This window comes from Carassius carassius, chromosome 23 (genome assembly GCF_963082965.1).
Source record: "Carassius carassius chromosome 23, fCarCar2.1, whole genome shotgun sequence".
Classification (NCBI taxonomy): domain Eukaryota; kingdom Metazoa; phylum Chordata; class Actinopteri; order Cypriniformes; family Cyprinidae; genus Carassius; species Carassius carassius.
Genome location: NC_081777.1, coordinates 1,694,319 through 1,715,334, shown reverse-complemented (window position 1 = coordinate 1,715,334; position 21,016 = coordinate 1,694,319). Strand labels below are relative to the sequence as shown.

General features: G+C 37.7%; 1 protein-coding gene across 2 annotated transcripts in view; it reads left to right on the top strand.

Moving 5' to 3' along the window:
• The window catches only part of mob2b (MOB kinase activator 2b), a 37,475-nt gene that overhangs the window by 13,607 nt on the left and 2,852 nt on the right, over window positions 1-21,016 (top strand). Inside the window, exons 1-2 of one of the 2 annotated variants that reach the window (XM_059505928.1) lie at window positions 12,155-12,289; window positions 20,575-20,735. In XM_059505928.1, the coding sequence (XP_059361911.1) occupies window positions 12,222-12,289; window positions 20,575-20,735 (229 nt within the window). In that variant the 5' untranslated portion in view covers window positions 12,155-12,221. Of the gene's footprint in view, window positions 1-12,154; window positions 12,290-20,574; window positions 20,736-21,016 lie in introns of those variants that run through there. The other variant, XM_059505929.1, reaches the window with a different exon arrangement.

Below are 21,016 nucleotides of genomic sequence, written 5' to 3'. Positions count from 1 at the left end.
GGGTATTTTTATAACCGTGGCTTTTTTTACGCGGTTCGGCCTTTCGTCCACACGAAAACGCAGTTTCAGGGCACCGAAACCGAACATTTTTGAAAACTACGGCCAGGGTGAGCATTTTCAAAAACGCCGGTTGCAGTGTTGTCGTGTGGACAGTATAACCGGGGTTTTTGCCTTGCAACGTCAGAGTGTGCGCCGTTATCCGCTGTGTTTGATGCGGTTTGACGTCAGATTGTGCGCTGCTGACTGCTTCTGATTGGCCAAGGTGACTTTACAATTATGCTCTTGACAGAGCTTGATAAAATTTTTGGCGTTTTCATGTGGACGGGATTTTTTTTTTTAAATGCAGGAGGAAAAACTCCGGTTATAAAAATACCCGTGTCCGTGTGGACTAGGCCTAAATGCCACGGCCTACCTGAGCATTGTTTCTGACCATGTGCATCCCTTTATGACCACCATGTACCCATCCTCTGATGGCTACTTCCAGCAGGATAATGCACCATGTCACAAAGCTCGAATCATTTCAACTTGGTTTCTTGAACATGACAATGAGTTCACTTTACTCAAATGGCCCCCACAGTCACCAGATCTCAACCCAATAGAGCATCTTTGGGATGTGGTGGAACGGGAGCTTCGTGCCCTGGATGTGCATGCTTTCAGCACCTTGTTGAATCAATGCTACGTTGAATTAAGGCAATTCTGAAGGCAAAAGGGGGTCAAACACAGTATTAGTATGGTGTTCCTAATAATCCTTTAGGTGAGTGTATGTGTATGTGTGTGTGTGTGTGTATGTATATATATATATATATATCAACTAAAATGCATTTACACAAAAACACACAAACATGTGTATATATATATATATATATATATATAATACACATGTTTGTGTGTTTTTGTGTAAATGCATTTTAGTTGCTCTGTATTTATTATATTATTGATAATATTATTATTTTTTTAATTCAGTAAGAGCTGTATTCTAGATTTCATTAAGGAAATGTAAACAAAAATGCACTTAAGCATGTTTTGTAAATTAATTCCTACGATATATTAATATAATTAATTAATGACATTAATGCTGTATTCTGGCTTTATAAAAAAGAAATGTTGAATATTGTTTCTAAATATAATTAATTAATATATATTATTAATAATTAATAATGTATATTATGTATTAAATGGTATTTAATAATAATAATTTTCACAAGTTAATGCTATTAAAATGTGATTAAATTGTATTAAGTAACTAATTAAAAAATATAATGCTGCTTTTTTATTTAATCAAGTACCATCTAGTTCTCATCTCTGGAACAAAAATGTCCCTTTTTTTAACTCTAATTTTGTCTAAAAAAATGCAGTCTGATCAGTTGATGGATCACAAAAGATCTGGGTTCATTTGTCACACTAGAAAGAAAGTGTTAGGTTGTGTGCATTGCATTACGGGATGGATGGTTGTATAATACAGAAGTTTTAAAGGTTGAGAAGTGTCTCTCTGTCTCTCTGTCTCTGTCTCTCTGTCTCTCTCTCTCTCTCTCTCTCTCTCTCTCTCTGTCTCTCTGTCTCTCTCTCTCTCTCTCTCTGTGTGTGTGTCTCTCTCTCTCTCTCTCTCTCTGTCTCTCTCTCTCTCTGTGTCTCTCTCTCTCTCTCTCTCTCTCTCTCTGTCTCTCTCTCTCTCTCTGTCTCTCTCTCTGTCTCTCTCTCTCTCTCTGTCTCTCTGTCTCTCTCTCTCTCTCTGTGTGTGTCTCTCTCTCTCTCTGTGTCTCTCTCTCTCTCTCTCTCTCTGTCTCTCTCTCTCTCTCTGTGTCTCTCTCTCTCTCTCTCTCTCTCTCTCTCTCTCTCTCTCTGTGTCTCTCTCTCTGTGTCTCTCTCTCTGTGTCTCTCTCTCTGTGTCTCTCTCTCTCTCTGTCTCTCTCTCTCTCTGTCTCTCTCTCTCTCTCTCTCTGTCTCTCTCTCTCTCTCTCTCTGTCTCTCTCTCTCTCTCTCTCTCTCTCTCTCTGTGTCTCTCTCTCTCTCTGTGTCTCTCTCTCTGTGTCTCTCTCTCTCTCTGTGTCTCTCTCTCTCTCTCTCTCTGTCTCTCTCTCTCTCTCTCTCTCTCTCTCTCTGTGTCTCTCTCTCTGTGTCTCTCTCTCTCTGTCTCTCTCTCTCTCTCTCTCTCTCTCTCTCTCTCGCTGTCTCTCTCTCTCTCTCTCTCTCTGTCTCTCTCTCTCTCTCTGTCTCTCTCTCTCTCTCTCTCTCTCTCTGTGTCTCTCTCTCTCTCTCTCTCTCTCTCTCTCTCTCTCTCTCTCTCTGTCTCTCTCTCTCTCTCTGTCTCTCTCTCTGTCTCTCTCTCTGTCTCTCTCTCTCTCTCTCTCTCTCTCTCTGTCTCTCTCTCTCTCTCTCTCTCTCTCTCTGTCTCTCTCTCTCTCTCTCTCTCTCTCTCTGTCTCTCTCTTTCTCTCTCTCTGTGTCTCTCTCTCTCTCTGTCTGTCTCTCTCTCTCTCTCTGTGTGTCTCTCTCTCTCTCTGTCTCTCTCTATCTCTCTCTATCTCTCTGTTTCTCTCTCTCTTTCTCTCTCTCTCTCTCTCTGTGCTGATCCAGCAGATGGAGCTGAAACACTGATGCTTGGCTCTCTAAACTCTAGCACATGCTCCCAGACAATGCTTTTGCGGTATATGAGCTTAATGTTAAGAAATATGCAGTAATTTGACAAATTGATTACTTCTCTCCATAACGAGTGCATATTTTAATATAGATTAATAAGAGATGTCAGTTAAAGTGTATTTTCAAGAATGAAAGTGTTGATGAAAGGCCAGTGTGGGTTCTAGAGTCTGGAGACGGGCGAGGGTCAGACAGGGAGGACTGTGCGGTGCGATGAGACGAGTGTTTAATACGGTGCATTAACCCTCTGATCAGATGAAGTAAGGGCTTCATTAATATTTCAGTCAGGGTCATCAGACTCCCATCAGCCCTCGAGGGGATGTTTGATGATATAACACAAAGTGCAGAGCAGCTTTTACACGCTTTAGCACTTTTACTAAGGTTTTCAGATGTGTTTTTGTTTGTACCTCGAGCGTTCATATTGATCATGCACTGCTCAGCTCTGAAAAACACTAAACGCACTCTGAAACTGGGTTTGAAATCTTTTTTTTTTTTTTTTACCTTTTTCACCGATGAACAGATGGTGAATAGTGGATGCCACAAACATCAAAAGTTATAGCAACTTTCTGAATGAATTGATTAATTAATCTTCGTTTTCTGAATATCTGATTACATGAGAGCATTCTTTTTTAATATTAGTATTAATGTAAATTTGTTAATTATAATAGTAATATTTTTATGAACCATTAAAGTTTACTAAATGTTTATTTTTCTTACTTTTTTCTTAATTTTTTACTTTTGATTTGGGGAAGTCGTGGCCTAATGGTTAGAGAGTCGGACTCCCAATGGAAAGGTTGTGAGTTCGAGTCCCGGGCCGGCAGGAATTGTGGGTGGGGGGAGTGCATGTACAGTTCTCTCTCCACCTTCAATACCACGACTTAGGTGCCCTTGAGCAAGGCATTGAACCCCCAACTGCTCCCTGGGCGCCGCAGCATAAATGGCTGCCCACTGCTCCGGGTGTGTGCTCACAGTGTGTGTGTGTGTGTGTGTTCACTGCTCTGTGTGTGTGTGCATTTCGGATGGGTTAAATGCAGAGCACAAATTCTGAGTATGGGTCACCATACTTGGCTGAATGTCACATCACTTTTTTTTCACTTTTTAATTTTAATTTGATTTTAATTTGTTTACTTTTTATTTGTGAACCATTCTTTTAAGACCACTTAATTAGATTAAAATAATGCTTGTGAAAATAGTATAAAACTGTATGTTTCCTAATTTTTTATTATTATTATTATTATTATTATCAGAACTTTTCCTAAAAAGCTTCCTAAATGACTTATTTCCCGGCAATATAATAATGAATATTAATAGCAGCTTTTGATCATGAATATCAGCCTTCCACACTTGATTACAGTGCATTTCTGCCTTCTACAATGGACAGGTGTGTGTGTGTGTGTTTTGTGCGTGTGTGTGTGTGTGTGTGTGTGTTTTGTGCGCGCGCATTACTCAAATCCTCTGAGAAACCAGGCTCAGTTGGGGGGCCAGTTCTCCTCTGACCAGACGAAACCAGTAGTTCAATTTCAGGCTGCAGCAAAGTCAGATTGTGCAGAAGAATCATCTGTTTCCTGTGGTCTTGTCACGGTGGTCGTCTGAGACAAGGTCTTTACAGGGGATCTGTATCTGGGGATCACCCTCTGATCTGGACACGGACTGGATCTGGTGGCTACGGTGACCTCAGAATAAGAGAGAAAAAGACAAATATTAGCGTAGATGCTGTTCTTCTAATGATGTAGCAAGTACATCGGGTGTTATGGGAAGTGTTCCCGGTTCCGGTTTACCTAATTAACGTAGCCTAAAAATCCTTTAACGGATTTGGTTAATAAAAGCATATTAGTATGTTATGTGTAAGCCAGGTTAAAGAGATGGGTCTTTAATCTATATTTAAACTGCAAGAGTGTGTCTGCCCCCCGAAACAATGTTAGGTAGGTTAATCCAGAGTTTAGGCGCCAAATAGGAAAAGGATCTGCCGTCCGCAGTTGATTTTGATATTCTAGGTATTATCAAATTGCCTGAGTTTTGAGAACGTAGCGGACGTAGAGGATTATAATGTAAAAGGAGCTCATTCAAATACTGAGGTGCTAAACCATTCAGGGCTTTATAAGTAATAAGCAATTTTTTTTTATCTATACGATGCTTGATAGGGAGCCAGTGCAGTGTTGACAGGACCGGGCTAATATGGTCATACTTCCTGGTTCTAGTAAGAACTCTTGCTGCTGCATTTTGGACTAGCTGTAGTTTGTTTACTAAGCGTGCAGAACAACCACCCAATAAAGCATTACAATAATCTAACCTTGAGGTCATAAATGCATGGATTAACTTTTTTGCATTTGACATTGAGAGCGTAGGCCGTAATTTAGATATATTTTTGAGATGGAAAAATGCAGTTTTACAAATGCTAGAAACGTGGTTTTCTAAGGAAAGATTGCGATCAAATAGCACACCTAGGTTCCTAACTGATGACGAAGAATTGACAGAGCAGCCATCAAGTCTAAGACAGCGTTCTAGGTTATTACAAGCAGAGTTTTTAGGTCCTATAATTAACACCTCTGTTTTTTCAGAATTTAGCAGTAAGAAATTACTCGTCATCCAGTTTTTTTTTATATCAACTATGTATTCAATTAGTTTTTCAAATTGGTGTGTTTTACCGGGCCGCAAAGAAATATAGAGCTGAGTATCATCAGCATAACAGTGAAAGCCAACACCATGTTTCCTGATGATATCTCCCAAGGGTAACATGTGAAGCGTGAAGAGTAGCGGCCCTAGTACTGAGCCTTGAGGTACTCCATACTGAACTTATGATCGATATGATACCACTTCATTCACTGCTACAAATTGATGGCGGTCATATAAGTAGGGATTTAAACTAGCTAATGCACTTCCATTAATGCCAACAAAGTGTTCTAGTCTATGCAAAAGAATGTTGTGGTCAATTGTGTCAAACGCAGGACTAAGATCCAATAGCACTAATAGAGAGAAACAACCACGATCAGATGATAAGAGCAGGTCATTTGTAACTCTAAGGAGAGCAGTCTCAGTACTTTGATACGGTCTAAATCCTGACTGGAAATCCTCACATATACCATTTTTCTCTAAGAAGGAATATAATTGTGAGGATACTACCTTTTCTAGTATCTTGGACAGAAAAGGAAGATTCAAGATCAGTCTATAATTAACTAGTTCTTTAGGGTCAAGTTGTGTTTTTTTAATGAGAGGCTTAATAACAGCCAGTTTGAAGGTTTTGGGGACATATCCTAATGACAATGAGGAATTAATAATAGTCAAAAGAGGATCTATGACTTCTGGAAGCACCTCTTTTAGGAGATGGAATAGAGTGTAACATACATGTTGTCGGTTTAGATGATTTAACAAGTTTATACAATTCTTCCTCTCCTATAGTACAGAATGAGTGTAACTGTTCCTCACGGGGTCTATAGTGCACTGTCTGATGTGATACTGTAGCTGACGGCTGAATGGTTGCTACTTTTTTCTCTAATAATATCGATTTTAGAAGTAAAGTAGTTCATAAAGTCATTACTACTGTGGTGTTGGGAAATGTCAACCCTTGTTGAGGCTTTATTTTTCGTATACATTTGCCACTGTATTAAATAAATACATGGGGATATGTTTTTGTTTTCTTCTAAAAGAGAAGAAAAGTAATCGGATCTAGCAGTTTTTAATGCTTTTCTGTAGGATAGGTAACTTTCCCGCCAAGCAATACAAATTACCTCTAGTTTTGTTTTCCTCCAGCTGTGCTCCATTTTCCGGGCTGTTCTCTTTAGGGTGCGAGTATGCTCATTATACGCGGCTCGTGTTTATAACCATAATCTTGGGGGGTGGACTCATTTAAAATAATTTAATCATCAGGTTTTAGCCAGGTTTCTGTCAAACAAAGCACATCTAAATTAGGATCAGTGATCATATTAGTTACAAAAAGTGTTTTCGTAGAAAGGGATCTGATATTCAGTAAGCCAAGCTTTATCATTTGTTTATCTGTATTGCATCTGTTTTTTTATTTGTTGAACCTCAATTAAATTGTTAATCTTAACTTGGTTTGGACGTTTTTTTGTATTTTCTAGTTCGGGGAACAGACACAGTCTCTATAGTGTGATATCTAGGTGAAAGAGTCTCTATGTGCTGAGAATTAGCTGACCTCTGTGACAGGAGGCAGCTAGCAGACGGTCGGTTTAGCCAGTCTGTCTGCTTCCTGACCTGGGCCCCAGTTAGTCAAGTATAAACACTAAGACTATTTGCCATATTTCTAGAGAGCAGAGTGGCGCCACCCCAGGAGGGATGAAGACCATCTCTTTTAAACAGGTCAGGTCTGCCCCAAAAGCTCGTCCAATTGTCTATGAAACCTATGTTATTCTGTGGGCACCACTTAGACATCCAGCCATTGAGTGATGACAATCTGCTATGCATCTCGTCACCAGGGTAAGCAGGGAGGGGACCAGAGCATATTACAGTGTCTGACATCGTGCTTGCAAGTTCACACACCTCTTTAATGTTATTTTTAGTGATCTCCGACTGGCGAAGTCGAACATCATTAGCGCCGGCATGAATAACAATCTTACTGTATTTACGTTTAGCATTAGCCAGCACTTTTAAATTTGCCAAGATGTCAGGCGCTCTGGCTCCCGGTAAACATTTGACTATGGTGGCTGGTGTCTCTATATTCACGTTCCGTACAATAGAATCACCAATAACTAGAGCACTTTCATCAGGTTTCTCAGTGGGTGCATCACTGAGTGGGGAGAACCTGTTTAATGTTTTGATCGGAACAGAAGAGCGGTGTTTTGACCCACGACTATGCTACCCAGTCGCCCTGCTGCAGGGTCAGGAGTGTAAATTATAGCCTAATTAAGCTCTAAACATGTTAGCTGTGAACATCTGCAGCACAGAGTGCAAGTATTATTGTTTTGGAGGAAATATGCCTTAAAAGAATACTTAAGTATGAACAGTTTTCAGTATGTATTGATTTATAGTTAAAGTTGTTATTTCTTCTTCTATTGTCTTCGAAATATTGTTAAAGTTACAACTGAATGTGCTGACAAGCATTTATGATCAACTAAAATATACTTTTCTAAATGTCATTTCTATAGAAACAGTGTCATGTATTTAAATATATTATAACTACATTGGTAATGATCGAGTAAAATTTTATATTCAAATATAAATATTAAATTCAATGTAATGTCTAGCAACACACTACGGTGAAAAATGTATTCTAGCACTTTACATGTGCTTTAGTACTTTAGTCGATCTAAATAAGTGAAAACATGACAAAAGATGATTAAAACAATTACCTAAAATGTACTTTGATGTTTTAATTTGACGTTATTACAAGGTCCACTTTTTAAAAGTCTACTTAAGTGTGTTAAGAAACAGTCATGAAAGCTTCTCTCCAAGTGCACTTAAGTGGTCTTATATTGTGTAAATCTTGTTATCAGCGCGAACAACAATGCTGAATATTTATAGCTATCACTGGGACTCTAATATACTTAACATTATAATGAGAACACTGTCATAATAAAACAGTGTGAATTTTTTTTAGTTTAGTTCCCCATGTTTCTGCACGTTTTTGGAGTTTCATTCATTCATAGCAGCGCAGACACGTTCATGTGCATTCAGGGTTAAATCCCATTGATTATAAACCTGATATTAAATGCTTCATTCTTCTGGTCATCTTCAGAAATGCAGAACATTAATATCTAATAATTAATCATATAATTAATTTAAACACACTCTGAAACTGACAGATCTTCACCACAAACCACAAACATAAAAGTCAACAGATCTTAAATTCCTACAGCATTGAGTTTACAAAGAAAACATTCACTGCAACGCAGCATCTACACGTTTGCGTCACTGCTTTCGTGAGCTGCTCTTTCATTTTCTCTCACCTGTAGAGGCAATGAAAGCCTCCTCTGTCTGCCCCCTGCTTCTGGTTTTTTTGCCCTCCTGGACAAACACTGCTTGTGAAGATTCGGCGCTCACACAGACCTCATTATTTCACCACTCCCACCTACAACCTGACGTCCACCTACAACTTTTTCCACTCTCTTTTTCCAGCATTTATTTCAGGCTGACCTTTTAAGGCTTATGCAGTAATAATTGAAGGCTGTGTTTGGATTGAAAGAATCAGCCAGTATATTAACTCTTTTAGCATTTTGACCTTCATTTATATGCTTCATGGATGCCTAAAAATAAGCTGTCTTCTATACATGTACTGTATATATATATATATATATATATATATATATAGAGGGTATGCATGCTTATTTTCATTTTATATATTAGCAGAACATGTAAAGAGGGTGTAGCACAGAGCCAGAGAGACTGTGAGTCTCTAGCATGTGTTTGTCTGTCTTGGCATGCTGTTAGAGGACTAAAATACTAGTCCCGGGGCCAGACTGGCCCTTCTAGCTCTCCAATGTCGAGTCTGAACATGCCTTCGAGCTCTAAAGGAAAATTCCAGCCTGATGTTCCACTGTGAGTTATATTGTATAATAATCTGCTGCGCAAGAGCAGCATCCAGTACGTCACAACATGCGCTGAAACAACCTGTTACGTAAATGATTCATTGGTAGTTGTTAACATATTACAGCGGTGTCATGATGCACCCTAATCAATATAGAAGCATTAAAAAATAAAAAAAAAACACTTTTGTTCATTCTTTTGCTAATGCGCATACATTTTATGACTGTGTAAGTGAAATTGATATATTTTAATAAAAGACGATGGAGTGTGTTGAAAGACGATAATTGATATTGTCAGATATTGTCAAAATCATTAAATATTGTCATTATTAAGAGTATTTGGCATTTCCAATTAATGTAAGCCTGTTATGTTCTGGCTATAGCCTAAATACAATTGTTACACTTCTGTAACACTTTATCAATGAAACAAAAGGGCAGCTTTATTTTATGCACCAACTTTCAAAAAAATAAATTAAAATTATTATATATACCATATTAGATGCCGAAAGCGCCGTCAGTTTTTGCTTTCACTATCATGGTGAAAGATGTTCAATGGCATAAGTTTGACTTGCACAAAGTTTGCACGTTGTTTGTATGATATCGACTGGCTCGCCTTCATTGTTTAAAACCTAAGTAGCCTACAGTATTTCCAATATTGCAATGCACCTGCGCAACTAACCCTGAATAGTCAGATGTGTCGTGGACACGCTCTTGGCTCTTCCTGTAGCGACGTGCTGAAACACGGCAAACAAACCCAAATAATTCACAACATTTTTATTACTGTAATATTCCCTTTATAATATTGGGCCCTATAATACATGCAATGCGACGCAAGTGTGTTTGCTAGTTTCAGTCCGGCGCCATTAGCATTTTCCCGTCCAGCATCACGTCGATTAATTAGCAAATGCATTTGCACTAATTTTTGCGCCCATGGGCATGCTGGTCTAAAAAAGAGGTGTATTCAGGCACATTGCTATTTTAAAGAGCTGAAAATAGACTATAGTATAATAGTGTTTTTTCTTTATTTCAAGAGCGTGTTAGTATAGGCGGGTCCACAACACGCGTACACACTGCTTATTAAACACAGGGACGCACAGCAGTACACACACATGCCAAATATTACAAATTAAAGGATTGCAATGCATAAGAATTTTTTGTAGGCCAAAATATATATATATATGTGTGTCATAATGGATAGTCATCACATGTATCAGAATTAGGCTATCTATTTGCTCGCACAGGAGGAGCTTCGTTAAATCTCAGAGACGCGTTCTATCTTTGCGCTTTCTTAAACCCACCATGTAAATAGCAAATCCGTCATGTCACGAGCGCAACTGGCTCTTAAAGGGAATGGAAGATGAGACTCTAATTGGTTTTTGCATGTTACGCCCAAAAAACAGCAATTTGATTACTTGATTAAGAGAATAGGGACAACCCGTTTAGACCATGTGCCCCGCCAACCATTTTTCCATCGTTAAAATAGCAAAAGTGGATTTGGACACGCTCCAAATGCACCTGTGCCATGTGCTTTACACTTTGCACTTAGATCATTAAAATAGGGCCCATTATGTGTATGACATTCCCAGTTATAGTTTTTAATGTTGTGCATTGCAGTTCAAGATGCGTGTGCTGAAGTTGAAGAGCTGAATGAACACCGGTAAACTGAAGTGCTTATTCAACACAGGGAAACGCATCAAATATTCACATATTTATACAACATAAATATAATATTACAACTTATGTACAAAAATATGCAGACAAACTTCACAGAATACAGAGTGCCCTGTTGGTTACTTCTTTTTTTAATTATATTTTTATTAAATATTTATTTGTGTAAAATACTTTGTCTTCTAAAGTATAAGTATGTTTCAATGTCAAATGATTTCACTTTTTTTTTTTAATGTTCGGCTGTATCGGCAAATTTTTTTATTTGTCTACCGATATGGTGGCCGATATATTGTGCACCCCTAATATATATGATGATTATTAGGGCTGTAGCTATCAAATATTTTAGTAATCGAATATTCTACCAAAAATTCCATCGGTTAATAGAGTAATCGGATAAAATGTGTTTTTGCTTATATAATAAATATTAATTATGCAAGAGAAAATAAGACTCCTGGGTCTCTTAAAATGAACAACTAAGTTTCCTTTTTTAGAATTTTAATTTTTTTTATTTTTTAAATGCATAGAATGCAATGCATACATCAAAAATAAACATTTAATTATTACCCATTGTTTCTCTGTCTGTACTTGTACTGTGAACAATGACAATAAAGTTGACAGATGAATTAAGTGCATTTAAGTGCCATTCAGTTGGGGTTTTAAATAAAGCATTTTCTGAGATGCACATTAAACACCTAAAACATTAATTAAATTTATCTTTTAATTATTGAAAATTAAGCAAAATTAACTTTTTGGTACTAAACCGCAATAGCGAAACTAAACCGGACTTTTATTTTGACGGGTTGGCGTACCTTTACAGTTCTGTATATGTGATGTGACGCTAGTTTTACTCAAATCAATCGGTCAAATGCTCATTAAGTGACTGTCAGAGCAGTTCTGGAGATGATGTTCATGTGTTCATTTCCTTATTTAGTGAGAAAGCAGATGCTGACATTACCGCGAACGTCACGCGCGCTTCAGTGTGTGTGATAAAGGAAGATGCGCTTCTGCGCCATTCATTAACAGAGACACGCAGAACATGCAGGATTCATATTTAGATAGACTGTTTCCGGCTTAATATTAACAGATAGTCCATATCATGATTTGATAAGTTCAAATACCTATTTTTGATTAATTATATTATATTATTCCAGTAGAAATCCAGGAATCATATCCATTTGTTCCCCAGTGTGTTTTGGGGGAAATCCAGCTCTACTGTACCCAGATGGAGCACATGGTTCTCTGCATCCAGTGTGTGAGAGAGTCACATGCATGAGGTTTCCTACATTCCAAACATTGTGCCTTGGCCCCTCCCATCCGCTCTGCGATTGGCCAGAAGTTCAGCTGCAGGAGAAGCACAGCAGAGCAAACTCTGGGTTCACTTCATCAGAATCTATGATCACGTTCAGAGGCGTTTGGAAACAAGGTCGAAGATGACAGCACTCTCATGCAGAGATCACCAAAAAATGGATTAAGCTGTAAAATGGTCCTTCAGGCGGTTGGCAAAGTGCTGAGGTATCTTTATCGGTCTCCTGTGCTCCTCTAATGATTGCAGTGATTTCTCTCTCAAGTTCTTCGCAGTGCACTGCTCTGGAAGCCAATGTGATGGAATCAACTTTCCACTTACTTTTAATTGTTAGCAGCGCACCTTTATTGTGCGTGTCATTTGCATGTTTGTCAGGTTCTTCTGGCTTTAATGATATGCTATATTTCCCCATGGGGCTCATATAGAGAAGTTATTATTAGACAGAATTGCGGCTGGGCCAGCGCGGTTATTTCTGTGTCAGTGGACCAAAAGGTGCACCGGTATTTTTAGACACCATATATGTGGTTTATATATAAATTATGTCGAATGTGCTTTAAAAGTTCCCAAAAGAAGAGTTATTTTGATGTGTGTGATACAGCTTTTATTCTGAGTCCATCTAGTAATGAGTTTAGTCTCAATTTATTGAACTGTTGCGGTCAGATACCTGCAGTCACCGTTTGTGTTGTTGAAAGTGTAGCTAATATGAATATAGACATTTGTATTTTTTTTTTATAAAAATAAGTAAAATGCAGTATGCATTGAATCAGCAACAACTTACAAAAAGCACCATGTTTTAAAGAAAATTAAATGATGAAAAAAATTTCTTCTATATTTTGTCAATCAGTTTGAATATTTATCATTATTGTTTTTTATTATTATTTTGTTTGTATGTGTGTGTGTGTGTGTGTTGTACCAGAGACAAAAAGACAAATTTCCATGAAAATGGATTATAGAGAGATAAAAAAAATCTAATAAATAAATACTAGCATTACAATTAGCAGCTTGATTTTATTTATTTACTACATTTGTTTTGGCATGTAGTTTCAGACTTTTGGACCCCACATATCATAAGATATAATATGCATTTGGATGTAGTCCCTGGAATGCTTCTAGGTAGGCAGCACAGTATTTTTTGAAACGCATCCAAATGCTTTATTTCTCATTTATTTGCACTTTTTACCCAGAATGCGGTTTAATCACTAAATTTAGGCTGTGTGTTTTCCAGATTACAATGCACTCTAATTTCTTGTTGACTGATGCTCAGGTGCAGTGTTTTAGTGAATAAGTGAACAGGTACAGTCAGGTGAGCTGTGAAGAAGAGAGCTCTTTCTGTCTGTCAGTTAATCGTTGAACAAACTCCCATTCTGTGTGCGCAGCTGCAATGAGCACTGATCACATACAGCGTGTTTGTCAGGGATTTCAGAGATTATCACGACCAGACATAACTCTCCGGTGTCCTTGTGTTTTCATTTTACAGCATATTTCTTCAGCATAAGTGTTTGTAACCGATCAACTCTAATTATTGCATACTTGATAAATGCAATTATACCATACCAAGAATGAAATAAACCACTGCTCTTTTACAGCTGTGTACTAAAGCATCTAATTTTAGTCTCTTGAAAAACAGTCTTGGCGTTCCTGCGTTCCCACAGACTGTGGCTTTTCAGAGAAAGGCCTAATTTGATGTTTCTATAATAGTGTTTTAAATGACACTTTTTCAGGCCTGGAGCATTGGTCAGTCGGTCTGGAGTCAGAAAGCTGTTTCTTGGTTCATATCGGCTCAACTTAACCTCGCAGATTTGCTAATGTGTTTTAGGTGGGATCAGCGTCTGAGGAAATATGTGGAGACTCCCTAGTTTGAAGAGCTTTGCTAAGTGACTTTGCCTTTTAAGTCTTGCAATGGGACGAAAGGATTAACCCAGTTAGCAAATTAAAACACACTGCTTTCTTCTTTCACGCCCATTAAAATGCTTGTTTATTAATTTGGGATTTAAGGCATGTTTTTCTACTCCTTCAGTCAGGTTTATTCCTGACGTGTTTGGCATTTTTCTGAGCATGAAGGTCAGTTTGTACGTACGATTCTCAGGTTTTGAATAGTTTAAATATTTGAGATTCTGCTTGAGATGCTGGTTTATATAAATGCACCAAGTTGCAAAAAAATAAAAAATAGTGGATCAAGATGTCACACTATGCCTTTTGTGGTTTTATGCATCAAGTACTTCTACTTTAGTCAAATACCATGCTTTTTTGGATTTTGCATAATGCATTAATAAAGCACGGAATGCATTTTTTTTTCTCCATCTTGACTCTTGAAAGTAGGAAAATGCGTCAGCGAGTCAGTGGAATGTTTTTCATCGTTTTTCAACCATAATGTAGCTTATGAGTATTTGCCAGAGAACATGCCCTGGGAATAAAAATAGGCTTGATTCCGACCCAGACAAACGTTCCTAATTGCACAAACTTTTCACATTTCACTGTCTGAGAGCAACACCAGTCCCTGATCGTATCTTACACAGTCATTTATAACAGCTGAGCTCGTCTTGTTCCCACAAAGAGCATCAGAAATGCCTTCTCAGACTTCATGTCTGTCTGCATTCTACATCTCTGCATCTGTGTTTCCTTTCGGGAGTCTGTAGTTCATTGTTAGATTGTGATCCCGGGAAGGAAGTTGGGAACAGTGATTAAGTCGAAACGTCTATTGCATCATTTGACTTTCCTGAAAACCACAGGCATGATGGCAAGAGACTGTTCTGAGGAAAAGAAGTGTGCCAGAGCCGGTTTTATTAACCATAAATGGACAAACGCAGGCTGGTCAGAAATCAGACCACATGGAGCGGTCATCTGCAGGAAAATCTCCATATTTTCTGGGATAATCAGACTAATTTGAGTGTGATATTGTGCTGGTATCTTGACTTGTATCTTGAAGTCTTTTTATATTCTTCATATTCTGTGGTGGTTCACGTCAGTGACAGATATATATATTTTTTCCAATGAATTAAAATTGATTTTTACCTTTTTATGGATATTTTTAACCTGTATAAAGCCGTTTTATTTATTTTATTTTTTAAATTTTGGGACAGTTTTACTTACAGCTTGCATCAGCGCTAACCGTCTTTTGCCGTTTATTTTTGCGGCTGACCTTACTGAATATGCATTTTTCAGGAGTTTCCCTTTCAGACGCAAAATTGATGGAAGGAGAGTATTCAGGTGAACTACACAATGCATTTTTCTAACATTTGAGATGAAAATGAAATGTTGAATCGGTGTTCTTTAATTTGTACATTGTTGGTAAATCACACACAGAAACTTCCCCTTCCATCGGTGCTGTTTTGGCACAACATGAATGCATTTAACTTGCAGCTGCTACAAATGCATAACTAAAGTTTTGATATTTGAAATGATTAAAAAATGAAAAGATACTTTGTGAAATTAAAACCGCCAGTAGGTGGCAGCAAGTCACTGTTAATAAGTCAGCCATTGCGATTAAACTTGCTATTAAACACTGATGTGGCTATGTTTGGAAGTATTTTTGTTGGTGAAAATTTATATAAAAAAAGAAAGAACGCTGTCTAAATGCACACGTTTCTAACCTGCTAGACTTCAGGGAAGTCACGTGTGTGTGTGTCACACACGTGTGTGTGTGTGTGTGTGTGTTCACACGTGTGTGTGTGTGTGTGTGTTCACACGTGTGTGTGTGTGTGTGTGTGTTCACACGTGTGTGTGTGTGTGTGTGTTCACACGTGTGTGTGTGTGTGTGTGTTCACACGTGTGTGTGTGTGTGTGTGTGTGTGTGTTCACACGTGTGTGTGTGTGTGTGTGTGTTCACACGTGTGTGTGTGTGTGTGTGTGTGTGTGTGTGTTCACACGTGTGTGTGTGTTTGTGTTCACACGTGTGTGTGTGTGTGTGTGTGTGTGTGTTCACGTGTGTGTGTTCGTGTGTGTGTGTGTGTGTGTGTGTGTTCACACGTGTGTGTGTGTGTGTGTGTGTGTGTGTTCACACGTGTGTGTGTGTGTGTGTGTGTTCACACGTGTGTGTGTGTGTGTGTTCACACGTGTGTGTGTGTGTGTGTGTGTGTGTTCACACGTGTGTGTGTGTGTGTGTGTGTGTGTGTTCACACGTGTGTGTGTGTGTGTGTGTGTTCACACGTGTGTGTGTGTGTGTGTGTGTGTTCGTGTGTGTGTGTGTGTGTTCACGTGTGTGTGTGTGTGTGTGTGTGTGTGTGTGTGTGTGTTCACGTGTGTGTGTGTGTGTGTTCACGTGTGTGTGTGTGTGTGTGTGTGTTCACGTGTGTGTGTGTGTGTTCACGTGTGTGTGTGTGTGTGTTCACGTGTGTGTGTTCACGTGTGTGTGTTCACGTGTATGTGTGTGTGTGTGTGTGTGTGTGTGTGTGTGAGTGAGGTAAGTAGCGGTTTCTGCAAATAGATCATGATTTTCAGCACCGCTTTTTTTGTACGTTTTGTAAAGCCACCAGATGTTGAGTGCTTCAGAGCTTCTTACATGAGGAACAGGAAAAGTCAAGATGGTTATCATTGTGTGGAAGAGCAGGAATGAAAAAGCTTCTGCTATAATCTCAAAAGACCTTTGATCTGTACAGTATATGAATACAGGAAATGGAAAGGCAAGTGTAAACTAAAAATACTGTTAGTATATGGTTACAATTATTGTGTAGGTTGAAAACGTAACATTTAAAAAATGTTGTGTGTAAAAACAACAAGCAAATCATGTAGTGCAGCATATAAAATTGTTTGTGCAATTCAGAAAAAATAAATAAATAAAAATAAAAGCAGCGAGAGTTTTTTTTTCTTCTTCTTCTATGCCCATTAATTTACCTAAAATATGTTATTTTGTTACTTTTTAATGGTGTGTAAATTTGCATCATTGCATCTTGTACCTGAGCTCTTCCAGCTCTCCAGCACTGCAAAAAAAAAAAAGTGGGATTTAAATTTGAAACCGAATTTGAAGTGAATTTGTGATTGTAGATTGAAGCTGTGTTCTTTAACTGTCGGACAGCAGTTGCTCTGAACGCCTTTGGACTTGCAGCTGGTCAAGTGTTTGAATCCTCCTTCGTTTCTGTCTCTCTTAGAACATTGCATGAATGGCAGACAGATGTGATTGTACAGTGAACGAGCAATTTATCATTACAAAGAATAAAAAAACTGACCTTAAAGATTCAATGCAAAATCAAATTTGGAAAACTATTAACAAACCAAAAATGCCCTTAAATCACGGTCAGATGATGCAGGGTTGTTTATAATTTGTAAAATCAAATGCACAATTCAGCAAAATAAAGTTGCAATTTAGCATTGTTATATGAAAGTTTAATACAGTTGCATGTCTAATGAGATTAAAGAGAAGTTTACAGAATTTTACCAGTTATTCTTCAACATAAAAGCTTAAGGGTTTGAAATGTTAGAAGCTCAAGGGTTTGAGCATTCAAAAGTGCAGAATTTTAATTAAGAGATAAAATTTGGTAACTTCTAGAGTAGCATGAAATATTTGACAGCATAAATATATTCTCTTCATTTTAATCATTGAAAAAAAGAGACCCCAAAAGATATTTTAATTGGTTTCAGTGTCAAATTCAAAACAAAAAAAAAACTTGACAAAGTTTTACAAAACAAAGTTTGTGAACCCCTGAAATAAGGGATTGTGCACTCCAGGTTTCTCCTGCTGATTGTCCTCGTACTCTTGACATTCATGACGTGCCTTCGAGATGAAACGCACCATTAAACTCCCTCACAATCACTTCCCCCTAAACGCTGTTTCCAGAGGGCACTTCCTGGCTTCAGTGCCATGCTTTTCCAGGAATAAGGAACTGTTTGTCTAAATGGACTGAAAAGGAAACAAAAAAATCCAAGACGGAGGGAATTTCTGTAAGCTGCAAACTGGAAAATCAATTCATATCGGTGTTCATATCAGTATCAAAGGGATGTTTGTAGCAATAGCCAACAATACATTGTATGGGTCCAAATTATCTATTTCTCTATTATGCCAAAAATCATCAGGATATTAAGTAAAGATCATGTTCCATGAAGACATTTTGTAAAGTTCCTACCGTAAATATATCAAAATATATATTTTTTGATTAGTAATATGCATTGCTAAGAACTTCATTTGAACAACTTTAATTTTTTTTTTTTTTTGCACTCTCAGATTCCAGATGGAGAGATTCCAATTGTCCCTTATGACTGGTTTTGTGGTCCGGGGTCACAAATGATACCCAATATTTATGTTTCTTTAGATCTAAATGTTCTTTTATGGTGCTTCAGGTAGTCCTCCACAGAACGGCCGAGACCATCTGTGCGGTCGCTGCAGACTCGGTGTGTGTTAGTGGTCAGCGTGTGGACCTGAGGCTCTGTGTGTTTAGCAGTGCTGGCCTCTGGCTGAGGCTTTAGGTCGGGCCTCTTCATTAAAGCAACAAGGCCACTCTCTGTGTGGAGAGCTTGAACTGGCCCCGGGCCCCGGAGTCAAACAACATGGGAGCAGCTGACTGGAGAGCGGCCGGTCTGTCCTTTCAGATGGACACAGACACGGCTTTATACCACACTGCTGTTATTGGACTGCCGTGCTGTTGGATAAAAACAACAAACTATGATATATAAGAAACACAGCTGATATGAGAATTGTTCTGCTCATATGTCATTATCTTGCTGATGTATGAAGCAAATGATTCCATATAACAATATGACTAGTAATTCAGAATATAACAGATTATAATCAGTGGTCAATTAACACTGGCATAGTAACCTAGTATGTGTATTTCAAATAATAAATATTAACAGGAAAACTATCATTAGTATTATTATTATTATTATTATTATTATTATTATTATTATTAGTATTAGTGATGCACTGAAATTAAAACTCTGGATGCACTTTGCTGAAAACCAAACCTTAAAGTAGGCATTTGTGTAATAGAATTGATGTTGTTGCAAACTTTATCAAACTAAAAATATATTTTATTTAATTGCCAATAAATGTAATAAAATTTAATAATTACAATTTTTTTTATGTAAACCTTTTAATATCGAAGAGTTGCAAAAAGGTACGCACATCCAAAAGACCCAAACATGTTTTTGGAGCTATAATTTCCAGCTGATAGTTTAGTTAATTTAGTTTAGTTTAAACTATAAAATATAAACTATAAAATATAAAGTTTTGTTTAGAGTTTTAGTTTAGTTTAGTTCAAGTTTGGGTTTAGTTTAAAGTTTAGGTTTAGTATAGTTTAGTTTGTTTTAGTTTAGGTTTAGTTTAAAGTTTAGTATAGTTTAGTTTTAGTTTTGGTTTAGTTAACTTTGGGTTTAGGTTCAGTTTAGTTTAAGTTTGGGTTTAGTTTAAAGTTTAGTTTAGGTTTGGGATTAGTTTAAGTTTGGGTTTAGTTTAAAGTTTGGGTTTATTTTAAAGTTTAGGTTTAGTTTAGTTTAAGTTTGGGTTTAGTTTAAAGTTTAGGTTTAGTTTAAGTTTAGGTTTAGTTTAAAGTTTAGGTTTAGTATAGTTTAAAGTTTAGGTTTAGTTTAGTTTAAGTTTAGGTTTAGTTTAAAGTTTAGGTTTAGTATAGTTTAAAGTTTAGGTTTAGTTTAGTTTAAGTTTAGGTTTAGTTTAAAGTTTAGGTTTAGTATAGTTTAGTTTTTCGTTTCGTAACAGAATTATATTTCCACTACAATTTATTGTTGAAAAATGCATAATTGTACTCCCCACAGATGAAGTAAATGGCATGAACACAATGTTGCTCTGTTAGCACATTGTTCTTGGTCCACTCGGTCATCATGACAGTAAAGGTTTGTCAGAGTGGTTTTGTATGAAAGCTTGATTTACAAAGCCTCTCCTGTCAGCAGTCTTGTGTGTGTTTAAGGTGCTGTGAGGTAATTGTTGGCTCTTAAAGCTCTTGTTTTCCATGAAAGTAGCTCTTGTGTGTTAGAGTGTAGTGTGTTTGCTGTATTGGGGTGTTTGAAGCGTGAGATGGGTGTGGTGGGAGGCGCTGGCTCGGACGGTAATACAACCCGCCTGCGCTAAAAATAGATGTGGAAGGAAAAGCCTAGATGTCTGTGGTTTACTGTGCTAATTACAGGCCACGGTTAACGAAGCAAACCTGCAGTGGAAAAACGGATGTGCACAGATCGTTGTGTAGTTTGCTGCGACGCACGAGGTGTCCCTATGTAATACATAATGGACCAGCTCCACACATACACACAATGCTGAATATTTGCAATATATGCAATGATTTTTCAAATAATTTATTTATTTTTGGACATTTCAGGGTTATTATTTTATATAGATTCTTTTTTTTTTTATGCACATATGCATGAATACTGATTAATTAGATAATACACATTAATCCATTCCAATACATAGATGCATTACATTTATCATTAGTAGTAGATTTATTTTTTGTTTCTTGCTGCTCTAAAGAGTTGCAGACATCGTTCCCAGCTCTATCATTATGTGGCATTACATTTGAGTAACCTCTGTTTGCCCTGGTTTCGTCTCGTGCAGGAAGGGCAAGGGGAAGCCCAATGGAAAGAAGCCGCCCGCCGAGGAGAAGAAGCTTTACCTGGAGGCAGAATACACCAAAGTAAGAGTCGTCGACTTCGACCTCAAGGAGCTGGTGGTCTTGCCCAGAGAGATCGACCTGAACGAATGGCTCGCTTGCAACAGTGAGTGACTCGCATCACCTCGTATAGAATTAATCCTGCAATAGACATTACATTCACAATGCACTTTTTAATATCGTATTGTTGTCTATTGTCCTGAAATGCTTTTAAAAGTCAAAAAGTGATCCAAGAACAGCATTTCTAATCTGTGAAATGTAATCAGTAGTTTACTTTACTCATTTTTTGGGAAATAGGAATTCTAGGAATACAGAGGAAACAAACGTTAGGTATTTTCTCTTGTTGCGGTGTATGTTGGTTGTTTTTAATCTGGCAACGGCCGACCC